General features: G+C 40.1%; 1 protein-coding gene across 6 annotated transcripts in view; it reads left to right on the plus strand.

Annotated features, from left to right (window-relative positions):
• Positions 1-10,729, plus strand: part of ASH1L (ASH1 like histone lysine methyltransferase) — a 201,321-nt gene extending 190,592 nt beyond the window's left edge. For 5 of the 6 annotated variants that reach the window (XM_065902482.1, XM_065902468.1, XM_065902492.1 and 2 more), the window contains 8 exons: positions 247-333; positions 1,601-1,691; positions 2,205-2,343; positions 2,459-2,631; positions 4,940-5,106; positions 6,313-6,353; positions 7,621-7,922; positions 8,268-10,729. In XM_065902482.1, the coding sequence (XP_065758554.1) occupies positions 247-333; positions 1,601-1,691; positions 2,205-2,343; positions 2,459-2,631; positions 4,940-5,106; positions 6,313-6,353; positions 7,621-7,922; positions 8,268-8,359 (1,092 nt within the window). In that variant the 3' untranslated portion in view covers positions 8,360-10,729. Of the gene's footprint in view, positions 1-246; positions 334-1,600; positions 1,692-2,204; positions 2,344-2,458; positions 2,632-4,939; positions 5,107-6,312; positions 6,354-7,620; positions 7,923-8,267 lie in introns of those variants that run through there. The other variant, XM_065902500.1, reaches the window with a different exon arrangement.
• Positions 10,730-10,857: the final 128 nt, after the last annotated feature.

A 10,857-nucleotide genomic window follows, 5' to 3' on the forward strand; every position in this document is an offset into this window, starting at 1 on the left:
CCTTAGTTCCTGTTTTACTTTACCCTGTCCTGTTGCTTTTCTTTATTTTTTTTGTTTTGCTGCAGCTTGCAAGATCTTAGTTCCCCAACCAGGGATTGAACCCAGGCCATGGCAGTGAAAGTGCTGATTCCTAACCACTGAACTGCCAGGGAACTCCCACAGATTTTTTTTATTCTTAATCCCCAAGACTTCTCTCAGTGAGTCTTAACTCCCTACATACACATACACTTCTTTTTTTTTCTGCAGGTATGGCAGCACTGTGACTGTATGGGAGTGAACTCAGATGTGGAACACTACCTTTGTGAGCAGTGTGACCCGAGGCCTGTGGACAGAGTAAGTTGCCTCCTGATAATACTCTAATCTAAAAGTGGGAGAAGTGGCACATGGTATTTTATCTGCCCTGTTCCTAATGCACTGAATTTCCTTTGATAAGTTATTCAGCCTCTCTAGCCTTTCTTACAATTTCTTACACTTTATATTGAAGGTAATAATTCTGCCCTTTCTTTTCTCAGGAGTGGGACAAAAGGAAGAATACTTAGAAATCTATGAAAGAAATGATACTGTATAAAAACCATGGTTTTTATAAACACTGTCTACTATCCATAAAAGAAGTAGCTTACAAAGTTTAGAACTTGTATACTCTAAATATCACTTATTTTAAGCAGCATTTAAGGAAAAGAGCTCTGGACTCAGAGTCTGGAAAAAGTTAGTCTCAGCCCCATGTTTTGTTTTGTTTTGGCCATGCTGGGTCATTGTAGCTACATATGGGCTTTCTCTAGTTGCAGCAAGCAGGGGCTCCTCTTTCGTTGAGGTGTGCAGACTTCTCATTGCAGTAGCTTCTCTTGTTGGCTTCTCTTGTCTGGCTCTAGGGCCTGCGGGCTTCAGTAGTTGCAGCTTTTTGGCTCTAGAGTGCAGGCTGAACAATTGTAGAGCTCAGGCTTAGTTGTTCCACAGCATGTGGAATCTTCCTGGAGCAGGGAACAAACCCATGTCCCCTGTGTTGGCAGGAGGATTCTTAACCACTAGACCACCAGGGAAGTCGTTAAGGCCATTGTTTAAGAGAGTTGGTAGGTTGGGTAACTTGCCCAGTTATTAAATGGGTTTTTTTCTTGGCTCTGCCATGTTTATATGTGTGCTCTTCTATAAAAGGAGATATTTAGGCAATATTTCTTAACAGTGGTGCTGTTGTCATTTTGAGTGGACCGCTCTTCAATGTTGTGAGGTTTACATTGCAGAATGTTAGGCTTTCTTGGCCCTTGGGCACTAAGTCCTAGTATAGCTTCCTCCAGTCATTGTGACAAAGTCCCCCTTCACACATTTACAGATGCCCTTTACATGGCACAGAGCAACTAAAGAATTAGTGTTCCATAAGGTATAGTTGGGGATATTTAGTCTGTCAAGTTTGTCCTCTGTGTTCACTTTTTTAAGTTTAAAAACTCTTGATTGCAGTCACCTTTTTTAATATCTGTGCTGTATTGAAATGACTAAGCAGTAAGTCTTAATTGGTTAGAGATTCTAGGTTCTAGTTCTTCTTCTCTTAAATAGAGAGGCTGGAAATAGTAGTCACAGCCCTTATCTCTTGGCTTTCTGCTCTTACCAGGAGGTACCCATGATCCCTCGGCCCCACTACACGCAACCTGGTTGTGTCTACTTCATCTGTTTGCTCCGAGATGACCTGCTGCTTCGTCAAGGTGCATACACAGAAGCTGACTCTACTTGCCAAAGCTGACCTTTCTGAACAGTAGGGAGTATCTGCTGTCTGCATAATAGTCCTTGTCTCCATATGACCTTTAACAGCAATAGAATATAGGTTTTTTTATATCCTCAAGTTACTTAGGCTTACATACATCTATCTCCACCAAATAATATTTAAGGTAGTGTTTTAAAAACTGAAAAACATGATGCTAAAAATAAATTGGAGAGACCAGAGTGTTACAAAGCTAGTTTTTGGACTGGGAAAGACATACAGCATTCCAAGAGGTAGACCACCTCCCTCGTGTCATTCTCATGGTCTCAAATTGATTACCATCACCATTATACTGCTGGTTGTAGTTATGTATTTCTTGTTTTAGATTTTAAGTTCTTTGTATTTAGACCTTGGTTCACACTAGTGAATACCTAACGTAATTCATACAGGAATCATTTTAACCTTCTGCTGTGTTCTGTGCCTTCTGTGTCTTTAATCTTCTCCTGTGCCTTCCTAGGTGACTGTGTATATCTGATGAGGGATAGTCGGCGCACCCCTGATGGCCACCCTGTCCGTCAGTCCTATCGACTGTTATCTCACATTAATCGAGATAAACTTGACATATTCCGCATTGAGAAGCTTTGGAAAAATGAAAAGTATGTGTTGAGGTCCTATCTCTTTTCTTCAAGCTGTACCCTACGAGCAGTGCTGGATATTCACTACAATCTTGATAATTTAACTTCTCCCTTCTCTCTTTTTTTTTTTTTAAAGAGAGGAACGGTTTGCCTTTGGTCACCATTATTTTCGTCCCCATGAAACCCACCACTCTCCATCCCGTCGGTTTTATCACAATGAACTATTTCGAGTGCCACTTTATGAGATCATTCCCTTGGAGGCTGTAGTGGGGACCTGCTGTGTACTGGATCTTTATACATACTGTAAAGGTAAGTGATTTGCACTACCTAAAAAATGAGCTCCTGGCTGCCATTCATTGATCCATCCATATAGTCTCTCTCTGATAAAAGATTGTCCAAGGGTGGCTTTGAAGCTTCAGAGACCTATATAAAGTTTTTTCTTCCTTTTACCTAGTGCTTGGTACTCAGTAAATGTTAATTTTCCTTTTAATTTAATTCATCTTTTTCATAGTGTGTATTTAGCACTCTATTAATACTTGTGGGAAGATAAGTTATTAGGGTCGTGCAAACATAATTGTGGTTTTGGACTTTGACTTTTAAATCATTATAACTAGGTTCACAAAATAGGAACTGTAACAGTCAACACATTTTTGCCAACAAGAAGTAAGTTTGTTTATTCTTATAGCATAAAAATCTGTGCTTCAGGATTCAGCAAACTCTTGGAAAGCATTAAATGTGCCTCTTGCTGGTTGTGGAAGCATTTTCCCTGCAAAAAATTGTTGAGATGCTTAAAGAAGTGTAGTTGGTTGGCACAAGGTCAGGTGAATATGGTAGATGAGGCAGAACTTCATAGCCCAGTTTGTTCAACTTTTGAAGCATTGGCTGTGCAATGTGCAGTCCGACATTATGGAGAATCGGGCCCTTTCTGTTGACCAATGCTAGCTTCAGGCATTGCAGTTTTCAGTGCATCTTATCACTTTGCTGAGCATACCTCTCAGATATAATGGTTTCACCAGGATTCAGAAGGCTGTAGTGAATCGGACTAGCATCAGACCACCAGACAAGTGACTGTGACCTTATTTTGGTGCAAGTTTGGCTTTGGGAAGTGCTTTGGAGCTTTTTCTTGATCCATCCACTTAGCTGGTTGTCCCCAGTTGTCATATAAAGTCCACTTTTCATCACAACATCATAATCTGAGAAGTGTTTTGTTGTTACACAGAATAAGAGAAGACAGCACTCCAGAGCAACAGTTGTTTTGATTGGCAGTGAGCTTGTGAGGCATCCGCTTATCCAGCTATTCACCTTTCCAGTTTGCTGCAAATGCCTGGCAACCATAGAACGGTCGACATTGCGTTCTTTGACAGCTTCTCATGTAGTTCTAAGAGGATCAGCTTCGATGATTCCTCTGACTTGGTTGTTGTCAACTTCCACTGGCTCACCGTGCTCCTCATTTTTAAAGCTCTCATCTAAAAAAAATAATAAAGCTCTCATCTCCTTTACAAAACTTCTGAACCACCACTGCACTGTACATTTGTTAGCAATTCCCGGGCCAAATGTGTTATTGATGTTGCAAGTTGTCTCTGCTGTTTTATGACCCATTTTGAATTTGAATAAGAAAATTGCTTAAATTTGCTTTTTTGTCTAACATCACTTCACTAGTATAAAATAAATATAAACAGCAAGTAATGTCATTAGCAAAAAAAACTATAAAGCAAGAAATGTGAATTAAAATGATATATAACATAACCACATTTCAGAATGTATTTCAGTATCAAACAGCAAAGTTCAACAATGCAAAAACTACAGTTACTTTTGCACCCACCCTAATACTCTTTCCCCCCAATTCCAAAATCCTTACGACCATCATCAACTCACTACATTAAATGAACAAAAAAAGCACAACAGTTTCATAAGGTTTGTGCTAACAGTAGAATCAATCTAATTTCAGATTCCAGTTTCAACAGTTTTTACCTGTGTGCCCTTGAGCAAGTTATTTAACCTCCTGAAAATAAGGATTAGTATCTATTTTAGAGAGTTTTGTAAGGATTAAATGAAATAATCTACAAAATCACTAAGCCCAGTTTATGGCTCACAGTAAAACTCACTATATGTTAGTTATCATTAGAAGCAGTTTAGTTTCCTAGGTCTTTCTCTTAGCATCACAGCAAAATAGTCCAGAAGAATTCCTTGCAAAAACTAAGTGCTTGAAGCTCCATGCTACTGATGACTCCTCCATCCCTACCTTGTATAAAGTGTTCATTACCAATGTGCTTCCCTCATTTGAAGTGTCTTTCTTTTCTTATAACTTCCCCATAATGTGCTGTTTTTCCCCTGAAATGTTCTCTCAAAAATTCCTGCAGCACTCAGTGTATGTTTCTGGTCTCTTCCCATCCTGTAGAATGCCCTTTCACTCTTTGATTCCCTTTCCCCTTTCTTTGACACCAGTGTCTCCTTTCTTCTGCAATCACCAAATGCTTACTTGTTCCCCCTCTCAAAACAGCTACCATGTTTCCCTGTTAGGAAGTCTCCGTTCTCTCCCACTGGTATGTGATGGGCAGCTCAGGGTGAGGGAAGGGAAAATAGGGGGAGTGTTCTTTAACAATGTTTGGCCTCATAGGGAGACCCAAAGGAGTGAAGGAGCAAGATGTGTACATCTGTGATTATCGGCTTGACAAGTCAGCACACCTGTTTTACAAGATCCACCGGAACCGCTATCCTGTCTGCACCAAACCATATGCCTTTGATCACTTCCCCAAGAAGCTCACTCCAAAAAGAGATTTCTCAGTAAGTCTCCTTCTCTCTTCAGGACAGTCTAGTTCATGCATGGAATTCACAGAGTGAGAATTTTTCAAGTGGCTCTCTGCTTCTTCACCCCGTTTCCATCCCAAACTGGAAAACTCCCTCTCTCTGGATGTTTGAACAGCAAAAATACATTTATTCTGCATTTCCTGGCATGGGCTATGTCTCAGGGAATTGTTATTTATTTTAGATAGGTTTTCCTCTTTTTTTCTCTCTTATACCTCCTTACCATCTTTGCCCTTGAGCCCCATTTTGTAGTTTTTTGGTTTCTCACACCCATAATTTTGAGAAACAAAGAGAAAATAACATTGAGAAACCTTTGGTGAAAATAAGTTAGTGCTTTTTATCCTTGGATTTAAAATATAAGACATTATTATCACTATATAAAATTTTAGAAGTACAGAACCATTAAGAAGTAAAAATTGTTTATTATCCTACTACACAGAAAGTAACTGCTGTTTTCATTTTCAGCCCTTTTCCTATGTGTTTGTTTTGTTTTGTTTTCTGTTTTTTTCAAATTGTTGTGAACATATTCCTCCAGTTATTTTGTGCCATTTGTTATCATTTCATAAAGTTCTGGTTATCCATCTATTTGCTACAATGAAACCCTGGACTAAACTCCTCATCCATGAGTCTTTTTTTCAGTGGTCCTGTCCGGAATTCAGAGTTGTCATCCTAGAATGCTTAGAAATAGTCTAACCAGAACGAAAACCTTTATGTCCCTATTTTTCCTAGTATTATTTTTGGATTTCTGTGAATCATATTTCTTTTATATTCTCTCCGCCCACCACCAGGCCCTGCCTGTCATTCTTTGGTCTTGCTTGCTCAATCAGCAGCTCACTGTCAGCTTTGAAACTCCAACCTTAACTTCTCAGAAGTTGGGATGGGACAAAAGGAATTGTGACCCTTTCCCTTCTACTGTCATTCTAGGCTTATAAAATGCTAAACAAACAAACAAACAAACAAAAACAACGCTGTGTCCTACAGATTACTAGAAGGACTGAACTTCTGACCTTAAAACACAGTCCTCCAACTTGTAAAGGATTTAGCCCAGCAGTGCCTTTTTTTTTTTTCTTTACTTCCTTGCCTCCCCACCTCCTTTTTCCTGGGTTAGCCCCAGATCATCTGATTCAGCTTTACCAGCATTTGCAATACACTTACCAACTTACCACTTCAATGTCTTCTCTGCAGCCTCATTATGTCCCAGACAACTACAAGAGGAACGGAGGGCGGTGAGTCCCACTGGGGGGATGTGATGAACCAGTAGCTTGAATGGAGCTAGAGAACAGCCACTTACCCATTCAGCCCCAGCCCTAGGATTGAGACATCTCTGACAGAGTAGCCCAATATAGTGCCAAGAATAATATGGAAGAACTGCACTTTGGTGGTTGTGGACTCATTATGGAGCCTGATTTGGGGCAGGGAGGGAAATTTGTAAGATCAGAGAAAGAAAATGATTTGGAATAGAACTCTTGGGACATATTTGGAAAAATCTCCTTTAAGTTTCTGAAAGCTTTCCCTATTACCTCAAAGTGTATCAACTCTTAGGTCTTCAAGGAACAGAAGTAGCTAGAAGTGCATGGTTTTAGCTGAGCAGTTTGGATTCATAGTTTTTATTTGTGCTTGTTTTGTACACAAGAGGGGTATTCTGGTGGAGGGAGGACCACACCCTGTAGCATGTGTGAACTTAGTTCCCCAATCAGGGATCGAACCCATGCCCCCTGCAGTTGCAAGTGCAGAGGCTTAACCACTGGATCACCAGAGAAGTCCCGAGAGGAGTATTGTTAGAAAGTACTGAAGGTTTTTTTCAGTTTCCTTTTCTATTGAATGGTAGTGTAACAGTTACTTTACCTGTATCAATAGCTTTTTTTTTTTTTTAGGAAATCAAATATATTTCTTTTTTTTTTCAAATATATTTCTTAAAAAAAAAACAGATAATAGATGAGAGAAATTTAAGAAAAGTAAAAACTATCTAAATGCTCATTGTAGTTGAACTATTGGTATCACAAGGTTGTGCCATACTTCTGTGTATTCATGAAGCAATCAGAACTAGCTCAGCATTTTACCAGCTCTGGTCTACCTGAAAGAAAGAAGAAAAATTGAATTTTATAAATAGAAATTAAATTTCAGAGAAGGTTGGTGATTTTTTCAACAAATAGTAAAATGAAGACCATAGGGACTTCTCTACTGGCCCAGTGGCTAAGACTCTGACCTCACAATACATGTAGCCCAGATTCAATCCCTGGTCAGGGAACTAGATCCCACATGCCGCAATGAAGATCCTGTGTGCCACAACTAAGACCCAGTGCAGCCAAATAAATAATTAAAATAAACATTTAAAAAATAATAAAATGAAGACCATAGCCAAGTTTCTTACATCTTGAGCCAACCCGCTAACAGCTAGCCTACAAGATCCAGAGGTCTTTTCCCTTCATTCCCTTTCCATCCCCAAGTGCCCTGCTTAGCCTTCCTCTCTAAATTCATATATCCTTCTGGCAGATCATCCTGGAAGTCTGAGCGCTCAAAGCCACCCCTGAAAGACCTGGGCCAGGAGGATGATGCTCTGCCCTTGATTGAAGAGGTTCTGGCCAGTCAGGAGCAAGCAGCCAATGAGATGCCCAGCCTGGAAGAGCCAGAACGGGAGGGAACCACTGCTGAAAACAGCGAGAGTGAAAAAAAAACAGAGGAAAGTAGTCAAGAACCCCAAGTAACCTGTACCCCTGAGGAGCGACGGCATAATCAACGGGAACGACTCAACCAGATCTTGCTCAATCTCCTTGAAAAAATCCCTGGGAAAAATGGTAAGGAAAATCAGGCTCCTACCTAGGGTTTAAGATAAATGCGATATTAGCAGAGAGGGAATGAAAAAGAGCAACTTCTGATTATTAGCCTAGAATGGAAAATATTCTTTAAATGGCACAGTTTTTTCATGGGCCTGTTCTTAAATTCCTGTTGGGAATGAAACTGGGAGGTGAAAGGATCTCCTCACTGGAGGGTAGCTTATTTCAGTTTGGCCTGGAGGAAGGCCTAAATTGCTGGTGGGTTGGCAAAGAATCCATTGAACTCCTGTGATTTCCTGAGAGCTCAAATCTGGAGTAAGGAGTAGGAGGGTAGAGTTTGATGAGCCTCCTTGGTTCTGTTTTCAGCCATCGATGTGACCTACTTGCTGGAAGAAGGATCAGGCAGAAAACTTCGAAGGCGTACTTTGTTTATCCCAGAAAACAGCTTTCGGAAGTGAACCTCAAAGAATGAGAACATCAAGCGTCTGGGATCCAGTGGAGCCTACAGTCCTGCCTCCTGTTCTCTGAGTGCAGACAGGGGTGGGAAAGGTCCGTCCAGCAAGGGGAATGGGGCCATGTCGTTGACATTAGGTACTTAGTAAACCTTGGAGCTAGTGGAGAGGAAGAGGAAGGGGATCTGTCCAGACAGTTCAGCTTAACTTGTTTTCCTCTCCATTGCTTCACCCTGAGGGTTAATAATGTAGGGTGGAGGGCAGAGCACACTGGGGATGACCAGAATCTTTTGGTACTTTATAGCACTTGCCCCTCCCCTCAGCTTGGGTTTCTCTGTGTCATCCTCTGATCTTGCAGGCACTGCTAAGAAGCTGCTTCCTATACCCAGGTATAACTCAGACTCCAAAGGGACAGGGCCAGGATCCCCACCCCTACCCTGTCTGTCCTCTATAGGCTCCAAGAGCTACCCCTAGAGACCTAAAACACAAAACAGTAGCTGGGCCTTGTTCCAGATCCCTGACTAGGAAAAGTTTCTCTCGCCTCTTTTCCCCAACCAGGTCAAAGTAAAATGTGAGTTGACAACTCAAAGCACTTGTAACTGCTGCCCCCTCCCTACCTCTACTATCCCAAATGGAATCATGGAATAGGGAAGGCCCCCATGGGGTCAGAGGGCACAGTCCTTATTGTAATTATTTTTGTTTTCACCTTCATAACCTGCCGACCATATTTTTTTCTAACGAGAAGCCCAGGCCCCCGCCAGCACACGTGCTGTTTATGCGCTGTGGTTCTTGTGTGTCTGCTGTGCTGTGCGAATGGAGACTCATTTCAAAGAAAAATCATTTTAAAACCTGCATAAAAATGAACTCTAATCACCCCCCAACAAAAGTCACTACATAAACTGTTGAGCAGTATTCACCTATCAGAGTATTTGTTGTGAGTGTAGATTATCAATTGAAAACACTACTTCTTGTTTTACTTGTACAGTTTTCAATGTCCATCTCTTAAAGAGACAGTGTGTCCTCCCTGCCCCTAGTCCCATCTTCCTTCACCTTCCTGATGACTTCGCTTCAGGAGGGATATCCAGGGTGTCACCTTCCTTCCCATTCACTTGACCAGGAGTTACCAGATAAATTGTCTCTTTAAAAATAAAACTTAAAAAGCTTTGCTTTGTTGTCTTCTCAGACATACATATGCATATATGTTTTAGATGTTCTTATAAGAGAAAAGATGGTTTTTAAATGTGCCAAGTTGTGTGTTGTATATATATATGTATGTATATATATATATATATATATCTGCTGCGTGATTAGTAAGCAATACAATAGTTAAACATTTCCCCATTACTTTTTCTAATATTGGACCAATGCTGTCCTAATTGTACATTTCCTCTTAGGATGACGACGCTCTGACTTGTTTAGGTAGAAACATTGACCACCTTCCATTCCATTGAATTTTTCTTTTTCTCCTTTCTGTGTCAATCTTGAGGGAAAAAAAAAAAAAGTAAAAGAGACAGGGGATGCCAAAGATCCCCTTGAACAGAGAAAAAGCAGAATAAATATTTTATTAAAGAAAAAAGAGAATTAAGAAAATAGTTTGGAGTATTTTCTTACTGTAGAGAAGCACTGTACATTACTAAGAGACCTGGGTATAAGATACTCACGTGTGGAGCTGGGAAAATCGCATGTCCAAGCCCGATTGAGTGGTTTCTTTTGGTTTTCATTGCAGGGAGCCGGGTGGGAGGGAGGTGGGAATAGGGGCACTTTGGGGGTCTCCTTTTAGTCAAAGCAGGAAAATGACAAGAAAGAGATTAAAATTCAATATTTCCTTTAATAGTGTTAAACACTAAAATTTTAAAAAAGTCTCAAAAAAAAGAAAAAATTAAAAAAAAAAACTTTGTAAAATGCGAGAACAGAAGCAAAAGACACTACGCTCTGTCATTTTATCTTTCTTTTGTTGAAAGACTAAAAACTGAAATGTTTTTTAGACAATCAAATGTTAGGTAAGTGCAAAAACTTGTTTTTTCTTACTGGTGTAGAAATTAATGCCTTTTTTTATTTTTCGGTTATTTTATAATAACAAAAGAACCCCCTAGCTGCCAGGTGGGTTTTGGTGTTTGAAATGCGGGGCAAAGCACTACATCACTGCAAATAGATACAGAGTTAGTCTGCATGTCTGTAGGCTGTGTGATTGCGGAAAATATAAATGCTGCTAATATATTTCCTTTTTACAAAAGCATATCTAAATAGATGATTGTTTTGATGTTAATCTTTGTAAATTATGTATTACCAATTTTAACATTGGATGTAATTGCATAAAAAGCTTGCATCTCAATCCTTGAAAGTCTAGTATTAAATGGAAAAAACTTTTCCTAACTACAGAGTGGTGAGCTTGCTATTTTTTTTCCTCTTTCCTATCCTCCATTTATATTCCCAGGATCTTCTTCATCCTGTTTCCAAAGAGATCTGCTTAAAACCACAGCAGCATCCTAGGCCCCACATGGGCA

This window comes from Muntiacus reevesi, chromosome 1 (genome assembly GCF_963930625.1).
Source record: "Muntiacus reevesi chromosome 1, mMunRee1.1, whole genome shotgun sequence".
In the NCBI taxonomy this organism is placed as follows: domain Eukaryota; kingdom Metazoa; phylum Chordata; class Mammalia; order Artiodactyla; family Cervidae; genus Muntiacus; species Muntiacus reevesi.